The sequence below is a fragment of the Etheostoma spectabile genome, chromosome 2, assembly GCF_008692095.1.
Source record: "Etheostoma spectabile isolate EspeVRDwgs_2016 chromosome 2, UIUC_Espe_1.0, whole genome shotgun sequence".
Lineage (NCBI taxonomy): Eukaryota > Metazoa > Chordata > Actinopteri > Perciformes > Percidae > Etheostoma > Etheostoma spectabile.
Window position 1 is genome coordinate 535,407 of NC_045734.1, and position 24,747 is coordinate 560,153.

Below are 24,747 nucleotides of genomic sequence, written 5' to 3' on the forward strand. Positions count from 1 at the left end.
AGCCCACAAATAAGTTCTTCAGTATCATCAGTATTGTTGGCTGTATAGCAGGGCTGCCAACTTTTCCAAAAACCTTGGAGTGAGATTTGGGGGGGGCCAACCAATATTTGCCGCGTACAAAGCAATTTCTTTTGGTCTTTATCCTTTAGGGTTTTAAATGGGATTTGGTATATGTGGGGGATGGGGACTCCCTGGGGGGGTCTGGGGGTATGCCCCCCCAGGGAAAAAATTTGAAAAAAACCATTACATGGCATTTTCTGGAGAGTTTTTTTGCAAAAAAAATGGAGAAATCAAGTCTTACATGATACGTGCAAAACTGTAGGGTTAGGAGCCTTTGTGTGTTGGTATCAACAGGTTTTAGGGCATTCAGCATTTACATTATTAACTTCTTATGATATAAGAACTGACCCAGACAATGTGCCACACATAATGAACCACATGAAGAGACAGTAGCATATGTCAGCAACAGCTGAGAAGATTTGGGTCTGTGGTGAACAGGTCCAGGAGTCCCTGGTGTAGGGACCAGGGACCCAAAGTTAAATTAATGTTGAGGGATCAACTAAGACCACTGAAATTCTAAAGAATGAGAACCACTAAGTTACATAAATTCTAATCCTTTAACCTTGTGCCAATGTTCAGTAATGTTTGGCCCTCATCCTCTGTACCCCACTTACTGTTTTTACTTTTTTTTGAAAATAAAGACTATTTGTTCATTTAAAAAACATCAATTAATTATTACAGTTACATTTGGAGATGCAGAGGTTAGAGATGCACAATAGTGGCCCAACGTTGCAGTATCGTATTATATATATATTATATATTATATATATATATTATAGTATATATAGGCTAGTATAGCTCAGGTGTGTTTCACCAGATTTCTGCTCATATTTACAACTTTGTGCACATAACTCCTCCCATCTCTGTTGTCCGAGATGTGGAGAGTTGTAATATAGTATATATAGTATAATATAGTATATGGTGTAATATAGTCTGCTGTGCATGTCATTCCTCCGCTGATATGATGGATCTCATTCAGACCGTCTGACAGACGCAGAGGCCCATTTGGGTCTCTGGTCTCTGACAGAGTTTAGAGGTGGCCGTACGCTGCTCATTATCGGAGGACTACACGGATGCAACGCCTCACTGCCCCCAGCAGAGCGGGTCCACTACAATGAACTGAAGTTGCTACGCTACCAGCCGCGCTGCTCACCTCCATCTTTACAGAGACAGTGGACACGAAGCGACGGACGGTCTGTGATAATCAGAGCTCATACCTGAAGCTGGGGAAATGCACCTGGGATGGCTCGTGAAAAAAATGTTCTCATTTTGCGACAATTTGAAAATTCCACAGACAGGGAGCGCTCTTGAACCCCCTCACAGTCTCTGAAAGCACAACTAGTCGATCACAAGTGGCTCAACAGGTAAAAACATAGATAAACTCACCTTTCATAAATTTGACCGACCGGGTTGACACTTCAGCGTGAGAAATCGGGGGTGTGGCGTGTGAGCGTGTGAAACCAGTCAAATGCGTGTGTCTCACGGCCAATGCGTGAGAGTTGGCAGCCCTGGTATAGTTGACATCTAATCTAATGCTTATTTAGCCAGCTAGCACACCCCGCTTTGTCTGCCTCACTCAAACGGCGCCACGAGGCTTCAGTCGGGATGAGAGCTGAAAATAGCCCCAGGGTTAATATTCACAGTCATCCCCCAGCCAGCTAGCAGCCAGCCACTATTAATACAGCAATCCAAACCTGGCCAGCACTTACCTCCACTGCCGGTGCTAAGGACACTAACAGCAGCTTAATGAACAGTCGGGAAACAGACCATATCAGACCCAGGCACCCGAGTCAATTTCTCCCCTCTTCGCATTTAGCTGTCTTTACAGTTAGCTAAATTAACCCCACAAAAGGGGGGTTTGGCACCATAATGACTGGTTAAAGGTCCCATGACATGGTGCTCTTTGGACGCTTTTATATAGACCTTAGTGGTCCCCTAATACTGTATCTGAAGTCTCTTTTATATAGGCCTTAATGGTCCCCTAATACTGTATCTGATGTCTCTTTTATATAGACCTTAGTGGTCCCCTGATACTGCATCTGAAGTCTCTTTTATATAGACCTTAGTGGTCCCCTAATACTGTATCTGAAGTCTCTTTTATATAGACCTTAGTGGTCCCCTAATACTGTATCTGAAGTCTCTTTTCAGCCTTGGTGCAGAATTCCAGCCACTAGAGCCAGTCCCATAATGAGCTTTCCTTAGTATGTGCCATTTCTGAGTCTGTAGCTTTTGAGGAGAGAGGGGGGGGGGCAAGGTGGAGGCTGGGTGTGTGGCCTTGACCAACTGCCTCTTTGCTTGTTATAAAGCCATGATGTCTCTCTCCCATGGGTGGGCCAAATTCTCTGGGCGGACAAAGCAGAGAAAGGGGAGGAAACCTTGCCCCTTATGACTTCAAAGGCAGAGCAGGATACCCAGGGTTTACACCAATCGCTATTTCTAGCCACTGGGGTCCAAAAGTAGGCTGGGAGGATGCATATTAATGTAATGAGTGCATAAAAAACCTCATTAAGTGAAATTTCCATGCCATGGGACCTTTACAATTACAAAAAGTGAAAAGGAGATAATCCTGGGCAGCTGAGAGGCCTTCTGCTGGTGCATAACATTGGCCATCGGACCGTTTTGGACAAATAAAAATAAAAATTTAACTATGTTGGGGAAACTGCAGCTACTTTATTAGTGACATGAATAAACGTTACAAAATGTAATGGGAATACACTTGAATGGGAAAACTCTTCCGTGAACAGATCGGCAATGGTGTTTAACAGTAAAAACTACAACTTCCCGTTATCAAAAGTCTGTGTTTACCATCCATTGTTTTGATTGAGAGACCCCTAGTGACAAAAAGTTACATACTGTACGTTTAACAATATAAATGACAAAATGTACAGTCAGCTTAACACATTCTGACCGACATTATGATGAGCCCTACTGACTTTATATGCGCATTACACTTCTTGTATATTTCTGATTCACTCCAGTCCCTCTATTTGCTGATGTGCACGCTCTGGTGGCGAACCAGGTTCCCCAGCACAGAGAAGCTTTTGCCACATTTTGTGCAGCTGTATGGTCTCTCTCCGGTGTGGACCGTCTGGTGCACCTTGAGGCTGCAGGCCTGTGAGAAGCGTTTCCCACAGAGGCTACAGCTGTAGCGCTTCTCCCCTGTGTGGACGCTCATGTGTCTCTTAATATGGCTAGACTGGGAAAAGCGCTTGCCGCACTGAGAGCAGCTGAACGGTTTCTCTCCGGTGTGCACCCGCTGGTGGGTTTTCAGCTGGTGTGGGTGGACAAAGGGTTTCTTACAGAGGTAACAGTTGTAGATCCTCTCCCCGGCGTGGGAGCGCTGGTGCACCGCCAGGTCTCTGGAGGTTGAGAAGAGGCGGCCGCAGTGCTGGCAGCTAAATGCTCGCTCTGTGCTGCAGGAAAAGCTTGTGCACCTGGAGTCAGAGGAGGCGTTACTGAAGGAGGAGACGGTTAGAGAGTCTGACATGGAAGGGTTCCCAAAGATGCTCGGGAAAGAAAAAGATGAGGATGACAGGGGCTCCTCCATGCATGTGACTCCATTTGGGGAGTGTTTGGCAGGAGCTGTCAGAGACCTGGCCACCTCTGGGGAAGAGAATAGGTCATCGAAGGAGTCGTCGTCCAAGCTGCTGGTGTCCAGTTCTGCTGCTTCACTCTCTGTGTGCTGACTGGTTGTGTGAGTTAACCTGCTGTTACTCTGACTCTCATCTCTAGTGACAGAAACTAAAGGATTATATGTCAGAAAAGCTTCAGAACAGGAAGGTTCAGCCTCCAGTTTGACTGCTGCTAACACTTCCTCTCCTCTCCAGTCTGCTGCTGCACCACACAAACCCTCCCCTCCGGTATTTGTAGGTGACAGCGCTGAATCTAGTTTCTTTATCAGTGCGGTGTCTATATCAGGAACTTTACTACTACTGAACTCAGCAGACAAAGAGTCAACACATCGTTTGTCATCTTCTTCAGTCAAGTCTGTCATTTCCCTGTCTGTGTTTGGACCACCACCTCCATGGCTTGGTTCTGCAGGATGAGAGTACCGACACTGAGTAGTGGCCTCATCCACTATCTCCTTCTTCTCCTGCTGCTGAGCTTCAGGTCTGGCTAAGTCCTGATTTTCATACCGACATGACACACTGACTCTGGGGGTTTCTGCTTCGACACTCAGTAGGCGGTCGCTCTCAGCAGCAAGAGACAGAGAAAGAGGTCCATCTGGAGAATGGACAGAGAGAAAAAAGACAAGATTAAATCAATCTTCCATCATTAACATCAGTTCACTCGCCTTACGTTACTTTACATCTTTGGACCACAACCTGTATTTAAAAAATGTTTACAATTGACAAATATACACATTGAGTTTTTATAAAGGCAGATTATTATTTTATCTAGACTCATATATTCAAATTTACAGGTTATTGGAAAATAAAATACATGAATTAATTCAAATATAAATGGATTTTGTTTTGCAGACTTATATTCCTGACAGTGTGGAGAGGCTGTTGAATCAGCATTTAGATGAGATAGAAAATATAGATGCACCCAGTATAAAGACAATTGGATGAGATAACATCGAGTAACGGTGGTTCCAACTCTGCAGCCGGCCCCCGTGGGGACCGGAGGAGGTGTGACAGGCAGTAATACCAGCTAGCGGCACATTTACTGAGTACTGGTGAGTAGGGGTGGAACGGTACACAGAAGTCTTGGTTTGGTTCATACATCACGGTTCGGTACAATCATTGGAGGGCAAAGCAAAACAAAAATTCAGAAGGCCATTTGTTTTTATTGTGCATGTCTCATGTTGTTCCGCTTAGTGTCATAGAGTCTCGCCCCTGAGTGTGTAAAGTAAGATGTAAACAGTAAACCATAAGTACCCCACATCATCTCCAGACTCCATCTGGAACTTGTAAACAAAAAAAGACAATCAGCTATAAAACTGAAAAGACAGCATGTCTTATTCAAGAAAGTGCAAATGACATTGAACAATAAAAATAAATTCTACTTAGGCGAGACCTTTCCCCACAAAAGAGAAAAGAAAGTATTCTTGCTATTAAGTGCGACAGGCATACCTTTCTAGTTTCCATTCTGCCACGACCGACTGCTTACTCTCCCTCTCTCTGGCCTGGTAATGCGGTTGTGACTTTTTATGTTAGATGTTTTTGTCTGCGTCTTCCTTTTTGGTTTTTGGTCAAAAACTGGACAGTATCTTAAAGCCTTCCGTACATACCGCTGCTGTTAGAAGCTGTCTGATGGTCTCCCAACACACTCAGCTCCTCCTCTTGCCTTTCCGTCTTTATGATAACCACCTCTGGCTCCACCGGCTGCTTCGTCACAACCACCGGCTGGCAGACAGAAAACATGTATGCAAGGTCTTTACTGCTACTGAACAAATCTGATAAGTGCTTGGCTAAGTCATCAGCAGTCATGCACGTGCATACATTGTTTTTTAATTCCCTTTAACAAAATCTTTACTTTAACTGGTTAAAGTGGTCTGGTTTAACTGGTCCTTTACTTTAACCATAAATTAACCATTTCTCACCTGCACCGTATGTGGATGTACTGTGTATATAAAAATACAAACTTAAGATATGAAACTTAGAACTTTGAACAAAACCACAATGAAAAAAAATAATCAGAGTGTTGCCAACAGGGACATTGTAGAGCGCCCTCTGGTGGACAAACTGCACCGACAACACTCACAACATGGTTGACCATCCGTTTTTATTATATTTTTTAAATATTCATTTATCAGAATAATTTATTTGTCATTATAAATGATTTCTGATGAATATATATATATATATATATATTTTTAAATCGGCTATTATAAATGCAGATACCGATTGTTTGGGAAATACCTAGTATCGGCCCGCCAATATATTGGCCGAGCTCTAACGTGGACATTGACAGATAAAGAGACACCGTAAGACAAGCTGACAAACGGACAGCTGCACTGACCTGTGACTGCTGAGGGTCAGTGTTCTCCAGCATAGTGAAGTTGACGTTTTTGGTAATGGTAGAGCCGTCTTCTCCGAAGTGATCTGCTCAAAGTAAATCAGAGGCGTTTGTTATCAAGTTACAGCTTCTTTAAAGGGTAATTTCTTCTTTTTTTTCAACCTGGACCCTATTTTATGTTTTCTGTCTAAGTGAATCTTGGGAACAACAAGCTTTGACATTGGTATATATATATATATATATATATATATATATATATATATATATATACACTCACCGGCCACTTTATTAGGTACCCCATGCTAGTAACGGGTTGGACCCCCTTTTGCCTTCAGAACTACCTCAATTCTTCGTGGCATAGATTCAACAAGGTGCTGGATTCATTCCTCAGGGAGTTTGGTCCATATTGACATGATGGCATCACACAGTTGCCGCAGATTTGTCGGCTGCACATCCATGATGCGAATCTCCCGTTCCACCACATCCCAAAGATGCTCTATTGGATTGAGATCTGGTGACTGTGGAGGCCATTTGAGTACAGCCAACTCATTGTCATGTTCAAGAAACCAGTCTGTGATGATTCCAGCTTTATGACATGGCGCATTATCCTGCTGAAAGTAGCCATCAGAAGTTGGGTACATTATGGTCATAAAGGGATGGACATGGTCAGCAACAATACTCAGGTAGGCTGTGGCGTTGCAACGATGCTCAATTGGTACCAAGGGGCGCAAAGAGTGCCAAGAAAATATTCCCCACACCATGACACCACCACCACCAGCCTAAAACCGTTGATACAAGGCAGGATGGATCCATGCTTTCATGTTGTAGACGCCAAATTCTGACCCTACCATCCGACTGTCGCAGCAGAAATCGAGACTCATCAGACCAGGCAACGTTTTTCCAATCTTCTATTGTCCAATTTCGATGAGCTTGTGCAAATTGTAGTCTCAGTTCCTGTTCTTAGCTGAAAGGAGTGGCACCCGATGTGGTCTTCTGCTGCTGTAGCCCATCTGCCTCAAAGTTCGACGTACTGTGCGTTCAGAGATGCTCTTCTGCCCACCTTGGTTGTAACGGGTGGTTATTTGAGTCACTGTTGCCCTTCTATCAGCTCGAACCAGTCTGGCCATTCTCCTCTGACCTCTGGCATCAACAAGGCATTTCCGCCCACAGAACTGCCGCTCACTGGATGTTTTTTCTTTTTCGGACCATTCTCTGTAAACCCTAGAGATGATTGTGCGTGAAAATCCCAGTAGATTAGCAGTTTCTGAAATACTCAGACCAGCCCTTCTGGCACCAACAATCATGCCACGTTCAAAGTAGGGCTGCACGATTATGGCCAAAATGATAATCGCGATTATTTTGATCAAAATTTTGATCGCAATTATTCTCACGATTATTTGTTGATTTTAACCAAAACAAATTGTATTGTCACATAGGCTATTTATAACTGCGAGAGGGAGTGTGATGGACGCTACTCACAGAGAGACGGCTGACTCATTATGAACAGGTCCAGCACGGGTCGAACGGCGGAGACACACGTCGTGTGTATTAAACGTCTGTATCTTCACTGCGCTGCATTTTTATGAACTATGATATTATGGCCATGGGTCACATCTCTGGTCCTGGTCCAGGCTTCGGTACAGCAGCTCCGTCTCCCACGCTGTTACTCTACCAACTGAAGTTAGCTGCATTCAATAACTTCTTCTGTGTTCTTCGCCGTAGCGGCCGCGATAACAGTTACCCGCGGAAACACTGGTACAAATACAGGTTTGCCCCCTCATACTTAACAATATACAGCTGTGTTAATGAAAAATTAAAACTGTAGACATAACGCTACATCAGAAGTGTGGACCGGCGGCCGCTGTGTGGCGGCGCGCGGAGAGTAAGAGGAGAGAGAGTAGGACGAGAGAGCGTAGAAAGATCCAACACAGGCACGGCTTTACAGACGAAATGGGTCATGTAACGCAAAATTAAACCGTATCCATATAAACAGCATTGCAGCGGATGCGAGGACATTAGCACCGGTGCGTCCTAGAAGAGCTAACAGCTAACAGACGCTACTAGCTAACAGCTAACAGACGCTAACTAGCACCGACTAGCACTGGTCACTGCTGTTGTCTGAAAAACAACAAATGGGACAAAGTGTTGCGTTTACTGGTAAACTGCTAAACCTTGAGACTGACGTATTACCGACTGCTATCTGTTGAGTTTTCCTCACGCTACTCTGTCCTCTGTGACTGTCTACATCTAGAAACTTAGCTGCACGGGGTGCAGTGAACTACTCTGACTGGCTCATGAGCAGACGGCTTTATGGAGCGGGAGATTGGCTTTGCAAAAAACCCGGAGCGTTCTATGAAATGATGCTTTATAAAAAATAATCGCTCGATCACGCAAATTTGATCGAAGTCCAAATCGTGATCGCGATTAAAATTCGATTAATTGTGCAGCCCTAGTTCAAAGTCACTCAAATCACCTTTCTTCCCCATACTGATGCTCGGTTTGAACTGCAGGAGATTCTCTTGACCATGTCTACATGCCTAAATGCACTGAGTTGCCGCCATGTGATTGGCTGCTTAGAAATTAAGTGTTAACGAGCAGTTGGACAGGTGTACCTAATAAAGTGGCCGGTGAGTGTGTATATATATATATATACATATACTGGTATATGGATGCAGTCGGCAGTCAGCAAAACAAGCTACAATGTAAGATATCGGGCTATTGCGCACCTTGAATTTACGTCCACAAAAGTGCTTGTTCTGCCACTGACAGGCTCAGATTAATATTCTAAGTGTCTGACAACATTATGCAAAGGATCATACAGAGGTCGACATGTCTGTCTAAGAGTAAAATCCTTTTTTCAAACATCAGTTTTACTTTATTTAAAGACAAAAACAGACACTAAATAAAACTATGGAAAGCCGGTTTGGTTTGTCTTTTCACTGTTCCAACAATGACTACAGTTCAACCGATACAGGTTTTTTTCTCTGGCCGATGCCTATCTTTAGGAATCAGGGTCAGCCGTTTATTTATAAAGGATATGGAAATTCTTGTGTTGGGTGGTACTTCCTTCTTTTTTGCCTTCCAGTTCATGAAGATAGTTTTCTTGAATGAATGTCACTTAGGTCCTCCAGCATGCAGAGTGATGGGGAAACTGGGACGGGTTACTTTAGCCAAGTCGATGGGTCCTCACATATCTTCTGCCAGAACTTCTGGACAGGTGCACATTGCCACATAGCATGTAGATATGTTACCTGAGCAGTTAAGACAGATGTTTGACTGCCTAAGACCCATTCTAAACATCCTTTGTCCTGTATAGTGTGTTCTATGGAGATTTTTATACTATATGAGTTGTAGATTGGGATTTTTAGTCATTCTAAAAGTATTTAAACATATTTGAGTCCAGAAGTTTAGGTCTGGACAAATGGATGGATCGGTCTCCCGCTTTACGAATGGGAGAGAGACTGAACCATAGTGAACCACAGAGTGAGCAGCAGCTTCTTATGGAAGGCTGATGAAGTGAAACACTTTATTTGTAAGAAACACGGCCGCTGTAATGAAACAGCATGACAAAGCATCGCAGACAATTGGGGACCGACTGAATGTGTAAGTAGCCTAAAAATAGACGACATGTGACAACTGCTCTGAACTGAAACTGTCATAATTATAACATTCAAGGAGATAGACCACTGATCATTTGCACACAACAATGTATTATTTTGCGTTACAAGTGGCGATGGGATGGCTTCTAGGGCTCCAGCCCCAAATGTTTTCTCAAAAGCCCCAAATCTTTTAGGTTTAGAAGAAACATTTTGTCCTTTTCACATAGTCTCTCTGACTGGACCAGCAAATCAAAAAGAGCAAAAGCTCTTTTACTGGGAAAATATATTAATAATGCTCTTTAAGTCAAATTACTACCCTATCTATGTTATGTAACACACAAATAGTTGCATCAGAAATGTTTTGCCTCTCTTTAGGTGGCAGGAGTAAAAATAAGTCATCATCAACATTTCTTGTGTTCTGGTTGCAGAACGATGAAGATGTTGGATCAGATGTAGGCTCTACAGGATGATTCTTTCCCTTAGCAACACAGACATTTATCGATAGTCTGGCGGTATAATTTATTTTCCTGTGGAGTGGGTAAGACTGTTTTTAATGGCAGGCTATCATAAACTGTTGACTTGTGCTAGCCTAGCACCAGCGAACTCTGCAGCTGGAAGGACTGGATGAAACGTGCTGAAAACTGTCTCCACTGATAAATACAACACTAAATACATACCATACATAAAGACACCGGCTAACGTGGAAATGAGGTGCTATGTCCAAAATTCTGAACCACCCCTTTAAGTACAAATTGGAGGTACTTTAGGCTATTTGAGTATTTTCTTTTCATGCTACTTTCTACTTCTACTCCGGTACATTTCAGAGAGAAATATTGTACTTTTTACTTCACTATATTCATCACACAGCTTTAGTTACTAGTTACTTTACAAATTAAGACACAATACGATGTATTATAACACAGTATAACTTGATGATGATTCTTAACGTTACATGCTACTTCTACTTAAGCAATGTTTTCAATGCAGGACTTGTCCTTGCAACAAGTAAGTAATGTATGAGTACTTCATCCACCCCTGGAGCAGGCTAACCTCTCCTGGTGCAGGTCCCGGCCGGCGGCGGGGGGGGGGGCTCTCCTGAACGGACCTCCATCAGCCGCAGCCTGCTCTTCAGGGCCAGGTTCTCCCTCTGGCTCCGGGATATTTCCAGCCTCAGGGTGGCGAAGCCGTCCTCCACGAGCTGACAGATCTCAGCTACCGCCGTGTTAGCCAACGCTTCCATGATGGACGCCATCTGATTGTGGAAATTCCCAAAACCCGCCATCCTGCCCTCCCGGTGCGGTCACGTTACGTTTCTCCCAACAAACCTACTGCCGAGTTATAGACAACAAAAGGAATTCAGCCTCATATGGTCACACGTGAGACATACGAGAGGAGACAATAACAGGCATCCTCCGTGATGACTGCCGTCAGATTAACATAGTTTCTATTTACTTCCGGTTTGCCGCAAGGTTGTTCCTTAGCGCAGATGCCTTTAACTGTCTATGGTATTCACCAGGACGAGTGTTGAATCCTTCAACTTCAAATGATGACCTCCACTTCATTGGTGGGACTTGTTACATTAAAACCATAAACTGTAACGCACTGCAATATTTGGCCAGCAGCTAGGCTTTTAAAAATACATGTCATCATACCAGGAGTCACACACACACACACACACACACACACACACACACACACACACACACACACACACACACACCAAAAAGATAGTCTTGTTTTCATATTGTTTATTCGGTCAAAGTTTTTTTCCCACACTTTTCCTTTGATTAGCCTATTCGTTTATTTCCTCTACACTCAGGTATAATAGAAAATCTGAATCTTTTACTTATTGATGTACTTTGCTGGCCCAAAAGTTGTAGCCTACTAATGTAAAATATCGACCCCAAAAATACTGCATTTGCCTATGAATTAAATAACCCAACGTGTCACATTTTCATTGTATAATGTTAACACCCTCTCTTTTTTTTTAACAACCCTTTTCTCGATTCCCCTTTTTCCTTTTAATGTGATTTCTTAATGAAACGCACATCCCCTCGTCTGTTTCTGCAGCTTTTGAAATTTTTGAAATTGTTCTCATCAAGAAGCAACTAGATAAGCAAATGTAAGTTACATTTTCATTACTTCAAAGTACAGACAGCTGTTTGTTGAGACAGACACACGTTTACATGACCTCCACTGATGAGGACAGTCATTTGTTGGAATTTCCTCAGGTGTGTCACTCTACAGGTTAGAAACAGATAGATATAATCTGTGGATACATGAAATATGTATTCATTTTAACAATAATATAAACACCTGAAGAGTTTATTGTCATAAAACAAATGTGGATGGTTGTTGTCCTAATTGCATCATTAGGACTGCAACTGAAGAATATTTTTTTTATTATTGGTTGGATTAATCAATTAGTTGTTTGATCTATAATTTGGCAAAGAAATGTATATCATTGTTTCCTAAAGTAAAGGATGACGTCCTCAAATGTCTTGTTTTGTCCAGAACTCTAAGGTATTCACTTTACTGTCAGAGGAGTGAAACATTTGAAAATAATCACATTTAAGAAGCTTCAGAGAATTTAGAGTTTTCTTTTTTACTTCAAAACTTAAAAATACTCAAATTGATTTTATATATATATATGTATATATATATATATATATATATATATATATATATATATATATAGAGAGAGAGAGAGAGAGAGAGGATATTCAGTATATATTGAAAACAGTTGCAGATTAATTTGAGAGTTGACAACTAATTGATTCATCTGTGCAGCTCCAGTGTTCATGTTAATTTGTCCCGTCAGGTGCATGCAGGGGGTTCCCAGAGCAGACTCGTCCCTGCGTAACTTGCTCTACTTGGCGGTGTGCAGAGCCTGGTGCCTGATGAGGTTGCTGAGGAAGGAGAAGTTCTTGCCACACTTGGAGCAGTGGAACCTCTTCTCCCCGGTGTGGACGCTCTGGTGGACCTTCAGGTTGGTAGAAGTGGAGAACTGCTTCCCACAGTGAGGACAGGAGAACGGCTTCTCCCCCGTGTGGACCATCTGGTGGCGCTTGAGGCTGCAGACCTGGCCGAAGCGCTTCCCACACTGGACGCACTGGTACGGCTTCTCCCCTGTGTGGACGCGCTCGTGGATGCGCAGCTGGCACTGGTGGGCGTAGCGGCGGGAACAGAAGGTGCAGCTGTAGGGGAGGGAGGGCTGCTGGCACTGTGCTGACCTGCACTCCTGGTTCTGACTGCTGGATGCTTGATGAGGGGGGTTCTGACTAGGGAAGAGGGCGTTGTCCAGCGGCCGGATTCCAGACCAGGAATGCTGGCTTTGCTGTTGCTGGGAGTTGACTGTCCCCATGGCAACTGGGGTATTGTTAAAGGTAGAAAGATTGTAGGCTGCATTACCTTCAAACATCCCTTCAGTGCGTGACTCACTGTTCTGAATACACAGCCGTGGCTGACCGAGGAGAGGGGTTACTTCCTCAGCTCCGTCCTCTCCTCCTCGCCCAGACAACAACGTCCCCCCGCAGCTGTCCTCCGCTGCATAGGGGAGGGAGTTAGTCTGGTCTCTGTTGCACTGAGGCCTTTTAGAGACGGAGGCAAGGACTGTCCTCACTTGGCTAAATGATGAGATTCCTGCTACGGTTTCTGCTGTGTGTGTGGAACAAGATGGCCGCTCCCTATCTTCCGTCTTGCTGCTCTCCTGCCATCCCAGCAGCGTTTGGGAGGGACTGTGTTTCTCTGGGGTAACACCTGATGAGCCCACAGCAAAGAAAACTGTTGGAAAAAAAGAGTTGCTGTATTCTTTTTACACACACTGCACTACATACGATTTTACAAATATACCGCATGCTTGCATTCTTTTTGAAGCTGCAAGCTTAAGGGGCTGTCCTCAATAGCCTGTATATTAATAATATAGCAGCAAACAGTTATCGAAGTAAAGATATAGTGGAGTAATGGCATTCTGAGCATAAAATGAAGTCACACGTCCTCTGTGTGTGTTGTTATCCAAGCGTATATGTAAATCTGCAAAGATTAATCGATTATTTGTCAACTAATCAAATTAATCACCAACTATTTTAAAAATGGATTGGAGTCATTTGTTTTTCAAGAAAAAGTCAAAATTCTCTGATTCCAGCTTGAATCTGTTCTAATTTCTCCACTCCTCTGTGACAGTAAACTGACTATCTTGGGGTTGTGGAGAAAACGAGTCATTTGAAGAAGTCATGTTGGGACTTTTTTTCACCATTTTCTGACATTTAATAGACCAAACAATTAATCGAAAAAATATTCAGATTAATCGACTATTAAAATAACCGTAAGTTGCAGCCCTACTGCTCTGTTCTTTTTCTGAAAGGCCGTCCGGCCACACGTACATGTGAGTGTCTTGTTTGTCGGTATCCCACCGAGGGCCGTGGCAAAGCGTCTTTGATGAGTTGTGGAACGGTCTGTGAGAGCTACTGTATGTGGAGAAAATCCCAGACCACTTATCTGTATTGTAAACTGTCAGAAAGGGCTGATAGGCATCGCATTCTTAATAAATGGTTTAGGGCTTTAATAAATGGTTTATGGTTTTATGAATAATTATTTTCAATTAATCTGTCAATAATTTTCTTGATTAATGGATGAGTTGTTTGGTCTATAAAATGTCAGAAAATGGTGAAAAATGTTGATCAGTGTTTTCCAAAGCCCAAGATAAATTGATTTTGTTTTTTTGTCAGATATTCAGTTTACTGCCACAGAGAAGTGAAGAAGAAACTAGAACATTCACATTTTAGAAGCTGGAATCAGAGAATTCTTTTACTTATTTCATAAAACAATGAGTCAAGTCAAACCGATGAATTGATTATCAAAATAGCTGGAGATTAATTTACAAGTTGACAACTAATCAATTAATCAATTACTATTGCACCCTTCTGAAAGGGTGTCATAAAATCAAACTACAAATTTAAAACATCCTTAGTGTGGTGCATTGCTGTCTGGCAGAGGAGTCCGAAACCTTAAATAATGATGTAGAACATCTTGCTTGCAACTGTACCACCACATAACAATAATGACATTTTGAAAATGTTTATAGAGATGACTTTTAGTGCATGTTCAAGTCCTTGCAGGCTGATTTTCATCAAAGTGGAACTAATGGCTGAAGGTACAGTAAGAAATCAATCTGAAAACTAATTTGTAAAGTGTCTTATGGGACCTCAATCGAGAGCAAATCTAATCCCTTTACAATGGTGTAGATGTATCCTGCTTTAGAAAACGATTGGTGGAAATTGAAGTGAGAGAAGTGAAGAAGCCTGGACTAATCTTCATTTTCTTCTTGTATGTATCTACCTTCAAGTATGATATACTGTGTCTTCTTCCTCCGTACCCCAGTCTGTCTTAGTGACAGCATGCACAGTATATAGAGAATAAAGTGGCTCCCAAGACTGAAGACTAAATTCCCAACAGACTGAAAAAAGTCCTTTCTGTAAGATGCAATGAGTAGGAGAATCACTCCAGTGCAGTCCCTGAAGTGGTACTTTAGCCTGTTGATTAGAATATGGTGGTCGACAGTATCAAATGCGGCGCTAAGGTCCTAGAAAACCAAGACCGAACTCCAGCGTCAACAACCATCAAAACATCATTTAAGACCTTAAGGAGAACAGTTTCAGTGGAATACAATTTGCGAAAATCAGACTCAAATTTATCAATTACCCTGTGCAGTTCAACTATTTGAGATGCCAACTACCGTGATATATTCTTCAGTATATCAATATTCAGATGTGATAGGGTTGTGTGTAAAGCTCCTTTTGTATGAAAACGTGCTACCTGTTAGGACACAGACGTAACAAGAATAGGTTCTTCTTGCATAAGGGTTGCACGGGTGTAGAAGACTCATTTAAAGTGGTTTAGAGGGTGTGCTTGCGTGTCATTCACAAACGCAAACGTCTCGTTGCATATGTCGCCGTGACTTGCCGGTCTTGGTGTGCAGGACTGGGTGACCATTAGGGCGGACGGATAATAGCGGGGGCTGCACACTGGATCAGGGCTGTGCTCCTGTATTGGGCGGTGGCACACAACTTGCATCTTACTTTGGATCACCTTTTACTATTTCAAAGTGCACCCACACTTTTTTCACATTTTCAGTTAAATGGTTACAATCCCTGCAGCCAAGATGCTCCTCCATCGGTCACAGATCATGGAAAGTAAAACTTAAATCTGTCATGGAGCTGTTGGATTTACTCACACACTTTAAAAGATACAGTATATTAAAACCTGTGAGCACCCCCATATAGCCAAAATAGCATGATCCTCATTGCATTACACCTCTGAAGATTCGACTGACGAATCAGGCTCCTTTGACTATTAGGGGTCAACCCTGAATATTATACTTTAAAAATCTGTCTGAAAAATCGGAATCTATTCTTCTAAATTCCCAGCTCATCAAAAGCTGACTCTACCCTGTCCGGGATAGCCCAGCTGTTGGTATGTCAATTATTTCAACTTTATTTCTTTCTAAATTTGTGACCATTGAATACATTTTCCCCCTTCAAATTCAGCTCTTGAAATAGCAAGAAATATCTTAATTTCAAAAGAGATGAATTCAGAACAAATACATTCAGATATATGGTTTTAAAAGTAAAATACTCCAATACGTATTCAGTGGCTGTTCAAATTCAAATACCTCCGTCTCTTCTATGCTTCAATAGAATTAATCACAGAACAGCTAGGGGGTAAACATGGACAGTTTGGTAGTGATTCAAGAAATGGGAGAGCTGGGGTGTGAAGTTGCTTGGTGTAGGTTGAAATGACTGAGCGGTGTGACAGAGGAACAGACTGATACCTTGCACTTCATGCATCTTTTCCACCTTGCGCTGAGCGCAGCTCGTGTTTTTCAGACATCTCTGGCCCTGGAAAGAGGAGGCAGGCTTTTAGCTGACACAAAGAACCCACCAGGCTCGGACACAGTAATAATCAGTATTTAATACAGTTATGCAAGATCTATGTGCTAGATATAATCAAAGTATTTCATTTAGATTTACTTTGTGTAAATATTTTTAACTGCAGAATAGAAACGCATTCCACTGTGACTAAAACAGTAAACCACGACACTATACAAATAAAATATTTATTTACACTACACTGTCTACATCAGTACTCTCTCTTTGGTGAGCTCCTAGCTCTGATTAAAAGGATACATTAACTGGCTAAACATTCAGTTACATCTGACGTGATGAATCCAAGCGACGCTAGAACAGTCACTGCTCTCATACAGTATCCATGTCCACACCAGTATGTAGAATCTTTATTTCATTTGGAAGACAGTATCATCACTGTACCATACTCGGTTAAATGAGGAAAGAACGGAGTCTCATTGGTCAACGATAGAATTCTAACTCTCATTAGAAAATAGAACACAATTCTTACTAGAATATAATAAGAAAACTCCTCTTTCAGTCAAATCTTTATTAAATAGATAATAAAAAAAATAAAAAAGCCTGATACCAATATTCTCAGTGTACTAAAAGCACTCATATTCTCGTAGATTCCTCCCTACACATCTCAATTCTCCAGTGGCAGCCGTCTTTGTTTTAAACAAATTCAACCCAAGCACTCTTTGATGACGTGGTTGATTACGTTACTGGTGATCATCTGTCCATCATCGTATAAAGCCCGCCCTGACAATGCACAGCACAGCCTGAACAGCTCTGGCTCGAGCATAAACGGTCCACAACGGATCAAGTCCAGACCGAACTTCCCAACCTCAAATGTTGAGGGCGGGGCTAAATTTGGCTGGCATGCAGGCTAATTAACTTAGCTTAGCTGTTTATGATGAAGTGAGCTATACCTTGCTTCAGCGAGTGAGCTCTGCACTGTGCCCTCCCTGGCAGTGAGCAAAGAGTAAATATCTTATCATCATAAGGCAGCTTGATAAAAAATGAAGTGCTTAAGAACCCTCAGTGTTTAAAAGTGAAACTGCAGCTGTAGTAAAACAGCAATGTGTAAAAAAAGCCTTGTCTAGCCCTCTTCAGTGATAACCCCTGGCTGTAAATCTTTGGTGCGGCAGTGCTGGGGAAGATCTGGTCTTTGTGTTAAGTGCTGGATCTTCTGGTGCCTCTTGAGGTTGCTGGGATGGGAGAAGCGTCGGTTGCAGACCGAGCAGCTGAAGGGCCTCTCCCCGGTGTGCACGTTGTGGTGGATCTCCAGCTGGCTCTGGCACACGAAGCTCTTGCCGCACAGCGTGCAGGTGAAGGGCTTCTCCCTGGTGTGCCTTGCCATGTGCTTCTGCAGGTCTGACTCCTGGAAGAAGCGCTTGGTGCAGCTGGTGCAGCCGTACGGGCGCTCCATGGTGACGGCGTGGTAGAAAGCCAGGTGGAAGCTGCTGGAGAAGGGCTTGTTGTGGCTGTGGGTGCTGTTAATTGAATTGAATTGGTGGCTCACGGAGGAGTTGATGCTCACAGTAGTTGCTCCACTGGATGTTCTTGGAGTGTCATCGGGAGGGAGAACAGACCACGCTTGCAGAGAGGACTGCACCTGCACTGACCCATGTCCTGCAGATTCCAGCCCAGCACACTGAATCATGGTTGATGTAGTGTTTTCATGTCTGCCTCTGCCTGCTTCTTTCTGTGTCTGGTCTACAGCTGACAACTCCCACTGCTGTGACACCCCCCCTCCATCAATGACTATCACATCTGACAGGGAGGACTCGGAGGTGTCTAATGCCGCCTTGTTATCTCTCCTGCCGTCCATTACATCATCACAAGAAGCTGGTAAGGAGTCCCAGCTTGGCGTCATGCTAGCGTCTGAGTTCAGCGGCTCCCTCTCCCATGCTCTGACATCACTTCCTGCTAGCTCCAGCTGGGAACTGTGGGTTGTGTCACTGCTGCTGCTGTCAGTTTCAGCTGTCCTGTCGACAACAAAGGTGATGTCAGATCCACTGACCTCCGTTTCGCTGCGGCGTCTGGCGTCTGGCGAGGCAGCGGGGAGTGATGTGGCGGTGTGGGCGTCTCCTCTGCTGCCGGTGCAGGCGTCTACTGGCACCTCGTGGGTGGTGGCTCCGGTCTCCATCGTTCCCTCCACCTTGACGATCAGCAGCTCCCCCACCTCCTCCTCAGGTTCTGCTGACTGAGAGGACAATGAGAATAAATAGTTCCTGCCAACAAAAATCCCATTGTAATACATTTACAATAACAGCGCTGCTGTCCATAGTTTTAAACTATGCACATAATATTCCAGTTTGCCCTTATGTGAATACTAATATTCCAGGTTACGTTCAGATTGCAAAATAGAATGTTTCCAACACAAAAACTTGACAATTATTGTTATCTTGGAACACAATATAAAATTATTTTTTCACACCCATCTGTTACATAAAAAAGTATCAAATAGTATTTTATTTTTTCTTCTAAATTAAAGTCCATATATCTATATTTCTTTACATTTGTGTTTCTGTCCAAAACATATATTAAATTTTGGGGGGGATTTTCATACTATAAAAATGCAGTACAAGTATGTTCAGTTCATACACGAGACAGAAGTTAATTTCATATTTTCAGTTCAATAACAAAACTTCAAAATAGTATTATAATATTAATTTCATTTTCAGAGGAATTGTTCCAACAACTTTTGCTGAGCAATGAAGCTCACATCTGCTTCATGGCCTTGGGTTATCTAGGCAGACAGTTGTCTTCATTTATGTCCACAACAAGGGCTGGACATGAACTCACCAGCCACAGCTACTAGCCACTCAGCATCTTCACTAGCCTCTATTTTGTGAAAAATTACATTTTATTTGAATAGTTGACTATGGTTTATTACAATTAACTTTCAAATGTAAATGAACACTGTAAACATCTAAATCAAGACTAAATGAAATATAACACTGCAGTCATTAAATACTGATAATGTGCGTAAGGATCTTTTTTGAACAAAAACGTGCAACCGAATAAGACGCAGCCATAAAAGAGTAGCTCCTTATGCATAGGCTAGGTGCTGCAGGGATGTAAAAGATTAGTTGAAAGTGATTTCGAGCACTGTGTCACTTAGCAGCCGGCATGCGCCCTCGGTGACAGGAAGCGGAGCACACAGACCAAATGTCCTTCTAAATTGTCCTGCTGCACACTCACTTTGTACTTCTTTATACAAACCTATACCTTATAGTCAATGACCTGTACACACACAACCGTCACCTTGGCTTGCCATGTTGCATGGGCGCACACTGAACAAAACTCTGGGGGATATTTTAAGGAATCGCAGCGGCTTACTGGACTGGTGTGCTGTACTGGCTGCCATATTCCGGCCACAGCACACTGGGTCACAGCTGTATTCCTGTGTTGTGGTACAGTAGGGTACTCCCTCCACCAGTGTTACAATATAAAGGCATGCTACCCGCCAAAGTGGCTAGTGAAAGTGACTTTGTTACCCGCCATTGCCGAAATCTACCCGCATTTGGCGGGATGGCGGGTGCTAATGTCAAGCCTTGTCCACATTTGTTTCCGAGTGTCACCTTTTATTATCAGCTTTTTTAAATTCAATTTAAAATTACAAAAGCAACATGTTGTTTTCTTCATTTTTTAATTACGTATTTTCATTGGTCGTGATGAGCCCACCATAATGCGGGGGGAAGACACGCAGGAAATCGTCACAGCTCGAACCCTGGACCTCTGCTTCGAGGAATAAACCTCTATGTATATGTGCGTCTGCTCTACCACTGAGACAACCTGGCCACATGAGGAATGAGTTTAAATCCCGCCCCCATAGGAGGGAAAAAGAACTCATCAATTTTGTCTGCTACCAAACAACAGAAAATACTTACCACTAGGCTAACGTTATGTCCGACGTTACATTTCTTAGCTTAACTTACAGACATATAGTTAGCCTAAAAGTGACATATGGATATTTGACTTGGTAACAAAATGCTTGCTGCACACATAACATTGGGCATAACGTTAGGTTATAGAGCGTTCTATTTGTACTCGGAAGTTGGATATTTCAAGGTCAAAGTCGGGAACGCCCCCTGACCTCGGCTTTCTGAGAATGGCACTCGGACTACCTCGCAGTACCCCGAGTTAAAAATCCAACATGGCTACTCCGAGCATCAACAGTAGTGAAATCTGTAGTTACATACAGTTATTAGCACCATCAGCATTATCAACTCATATTGCTAACAATGGCTATCCTGGCTAGAGCTACCCCACAATGAAAAATCGGACTTGTAAATGGAACGCATTCATTCAACTCGGGCGTGATGTCATTCCCAGTTCCGGCTTGGTTCCCACAGCCTTCCCATTCTCACTGCTGATTCCTCACATCTGTATCCACTTTTGTCTTTATTAAACTCAGTTTTTCGGGTTGGTTGCTTATAAAAACTTAATTCATAGGTTATTTACCCTGTTAGTAGTGACTATCCCCACAAAGCAGCTTTAAAACACTTTTCTATTGTTTGCTAGCAAAAGAAATTGACGAGGAGGGTTCTTCACGCAATACAAGTCAATGGAGAGCAGAGAGTTGTTTTCCCCTCGGGTGGGCGTGACTTTCAGAGCATGACGCGATCCGCTCTGTCTCTGTAGGTCCTAAACACTGCCCCTTGCATGTTACCGGTTAGGACATGGGCCAAACTAAAGATACACATCAAATGATCCAAATGCAATTCCTTCAAAAAACAAGGTTTTGTTACTTTTCTTTATTTTTTGTTAGCTGTGGAATAACTACCTCAGTTTTGGTGGTGGTGACGACCTCCTGGTCAGAATCCTGGTCCGGGTTGATAGGCTGGATCTTCTGCACAGACTGCTGAGTCCCCGGGTCTCGGTTCAAAAACCTGGTCCTGCCTTGCAGAGAGGGGCCTGTGGAACAATAGAAGGAGAATACTTGGTTAAATTGTACCTATAATTTCTGTACACACGTTCCACTCTCCACACCGCTGTCATCGCACAAGAAGTCACCTTGTGAGATCTATAATGTTGACAGACACTTTTAATTACAAAGTGAGCCTGTCTGTGGAGAGAACAGTGCTTTTAGTGGACAAAACTCGAGGGTGTACAATTGCCCCATTGGGTTACATTACAACTCCGTTCACACTAGCCTGTCAATGCGATCTCGCTCAGTACTGGACCAAATTCAAAGATTTTTGTTCACATCAATCTATTAGACACAAATACATGGGGTAATGGGGTCAGGTTGAAAAACACATTAACAAGGTAAATATGGTGCAAGATGTGAGAGCTTGTAGAACACGATAAGAGAACTTGCAGAACAACAATCTGAACTTGTGATCTGAATTTGAGTCACAGACAGACAAAAACATGAGCGCTTGTAAAAGAAATCTGAACTTGTAAATTAAAATGTGCACTCCTTGAGAATGTTCACACACCTATATTCTGAAGTCACAGAAAAAAATATTCACACGTGTAGATTGGTATTTACATGAACACAATGACAGCTGCAAACTTATAATACAATATTTACTTGTATATTTTTTTTTTACCTCGGGTTCATTTTCCATCACAACCACAACTCAGTGATTACATCCTCTGGAATCTGCTGCAGCTTGGCATACATATGCTCTCTCACGTCACACAGTGGCAAATCTGAGAACCTCAACTTTTGCAACACTGTTGCAAAAAGTCAATACATTTGAGATACATTTGGTGCAAAACTGATTTGAACCTGTGGAGCTCTGAGCCAACAGAACGGGGAAAGCAGGGTTTCTATCGCCAGATGAGGGTCAACTCCGTTCGGCTTATTTCTGTAGCATGGAAGCTTGGTGGAATTAGCAAGCTAGCGTTAGCTAACTAACCAACCAGCCCGCTTCTAAATAAATACCATTTCATTATCTAAACACTATTTATCAGTGGCTGTGAGCTCCAGGTGTGAACGTTACAAGGCTACCTGCCAGTGAGGCCCTATTCTGCCGGTTGAGGAGGCGGACCCCGGCGAAGCGGCCGCAGAGAGAGCCCTCCGGTCCCCTCACTCTCTCCGCTCGGTACCTGGCGACGTGCAGCTCCAGCAGTTTGATTTTCCTGCGCAGAACTTCGTTCTCCTTCTGACTCCGGGACATCTCCAGGTGAACCACCGCGTATCCGTCGTCCACAACTTTACAAATTTCTGCAACGGCCGCGTTAGCCAGCACCTCCATGATGGAGGCAATCTGAGAATGGAAGTCCACGGCAGTCGACATTTTCACAGCGAGCTTGAAACGCTTACGTTAGCCTTTTTGATCGATGGAACAGACTTTTTTCTTTCAAAAAGACACTGGTAGTTCTAAGACGTTGCAGTGCTACCTGAAAATCATAACTAGGCCTGTGTGTTTTTTTTACTTTTTCCAATATAACGGAGAAAAACGTGGGCACCCAGGCTGCAGAGTCTTTGTTGATATGACGGCTGGCTGCACAGGGTGGTATTTTTCCAGTATGAACTACAGTACAGCGCCCCCTCTGTTCAGGAGCGGACCTGCCATGCAGTAGACCGGGGACGAGGGTCACGAGACGGGTATGGCTGCAGCCTGGAGCATCCCATCTCGTCCGTCCCGTCTCATCCGGTCCCGTCTCATACGGAGGTGTGTCCAACGGTAAAACCAGAGGGTCAAAATTAAGATATCGCGAATAATTTTCCAGATGGAGTCACGGGTAAATTCGTGACCACATTTGTTGCAATCAATTGAAAAACGTTAAAAAACTGTTAAAGTAACCATTTTGCCATACATATAGTTTGCTAATTTCTGAATGTTATGCTTGTGTTGTTCCATATTAACGTGGCTACATCTGATGAAACCTGCATCAGCGACGCAGCCGATTCTGCGACTAACGGCAGGATCTCCTGAGGAGGGATAACAATCATAGACCGTTAATATCAATAATATACGGTCTATGATAACAATCCACGATCTGCACACACAACAAGACTACAAAAATAAACATGTTACACTCTTTCCAAGACTTTTTAATTGTATATTCTATATTGTTTTCACACTTCACTGGGACATTGCTGCAAATAGGCTACAACTGCTTATCAGCATGGCGAGAGCATTCGACTGTAGCTCTACAGTCGCTGCCTCGGATGTCGGGTCTCTGGGACCCGGGGCAGAATGCGGTCGGGTCTCTGGGACCCGGGGCAGAATGCTGTCGGGTCTCTGGGACCCGGGGCAGAATGCGGTTGTAGTTTTCTACTACCGCGGCATCGGCCTTCGGGTCTCTGGGACCCGTCACGCATTCGACTGCGAATCTCTGCTGCCCCCGGTCTTCGGCCAGAATGCGATTGTATTTTTCTTCCACAGCGGTTCTATCGTATTTTGTGTTGTATTGTATGAAAGGGGGAAAGAAATTAAAACCAAACCAAATGCTTGACCTCTGTCGGGAGAGAAATTCCTTCCATAGCTGCAACTTAAATAAAAGTTGCAGCTATAGAAGGATTTTTTTAGTTTGCCTATCATCTGCATTTTTTTTATAGACGAACACGTATTTTAAGTGTTTTTATTCATGATAGTCTGCATTTATCTTATGTACATGTTTAGTTTAAAAAAAAAACATTAGCATGATTGCCGTTACTTAAACAGTAACGGCAATCATGCATATGAATAAAATATTTTCAATATATTTTTTTTTAATTTAGTTTAAAATTTAAATTAAATTTTTTTTTTAATTTAACTCTTGTTTTTCAGGCACCCAGATAGCTCAGTGGGTAGAGCGGGTGCCCATAATGAGATGTTTGCTCCTCGATGCAGCGGTCTCTAGTTCGAGTCCGGCCTGCGACCCTGTACTGCATTTCTCTTGGTGTTTTTTTTTTAACTAAACGTTAAAACCAAATATTAAAAGTATTTTATTCATTAGCATGATAGTTGACGCAGGTTTATTTTATTCCAGACGATAGTCTGCATTTATCTTGTCAACACAACCATCCATCTGGAAAATTATTCGCGATATCGCATTTTTGACCCTCTGGATTTACCGTTGGACACACCTCCGTATGAGACGGGACCGGATGAGACGGGACGGACGAGATGGGATGCTCCAGGCTGCAGCCATATACTCTTGAGGGTCACTGGTAGTGGTGGGCGATACTGCAAAATTTGGTATCGATCCGATACCAAATAGCCTACATATAGGGTCCGTATTGCCGATACCGATACCAATACGATACTTTT

At 43.1% G+C, this 24,747-nt stretch overlaps 1 protein-coding gene across 1 annotated transcript; it reads right to left on the reverse strand.

Annotated features, from left to right (window-relative positions):
- Window positions 1–2,667: 2,667 nt before the first annotated feature.
- LOC116701374 (uncharacterized) lies at window positions 2,668–23,049 on the reverse strand. Its single transcript, XM_032535046.1, has 9 exons — window positions 22,497–23,049; window positions 21,321–21,451; window positions 18,552–18,734; window positions 16,453–16,519; window positions 12,497–13,406; window positions 10,674–10,924; window positions 6,028–6,110; window positions 5,297–5,411; window positions 2,668–4,284 (listed from the first exon to the last, which is right to left on the reverse strand). The coding sequence occupies exons 1-9, from the start codon at window positions 22,783–22,785 to the stop codon at window positions 3,044–3,046; spliced, it is 3,270 nt and encodes a 1,089-aa protein (XP_032390937.1). The 5' UTR covers window positions 22,786–23,049; the 3' UTR covers window positions 2,668–3,043.
- Between the last annotated feature and the right edge of the window lie 1,698 nt (window positions 23,050–24,747).

Bases quoted from the DNA above. Each gene is read 5' to 3' on its own strand.
- LOC116701374 (XM_032535046.1), bottom strand. From the start codon at position 22,785: ATGTCGACTGCCGTGGACTTCCATTCTCAGATTGCCTCCATCATGGAG. The intron at 6,111-10,673 runs GTTAGCCTGCTC...TACTTTGAGCAG, and splicing joins CGGGACCTGCACCAGGAGAG to ATCACTTCGGAGAAGACGGC. The intron at 5,412-6,027 runs GTCAGTGCAGCT...TCTGTCTGCCAG, and splicing joins CTGACCCTCAGCAGTCACAG to CCGGTGGTTGTGACGAAGCA.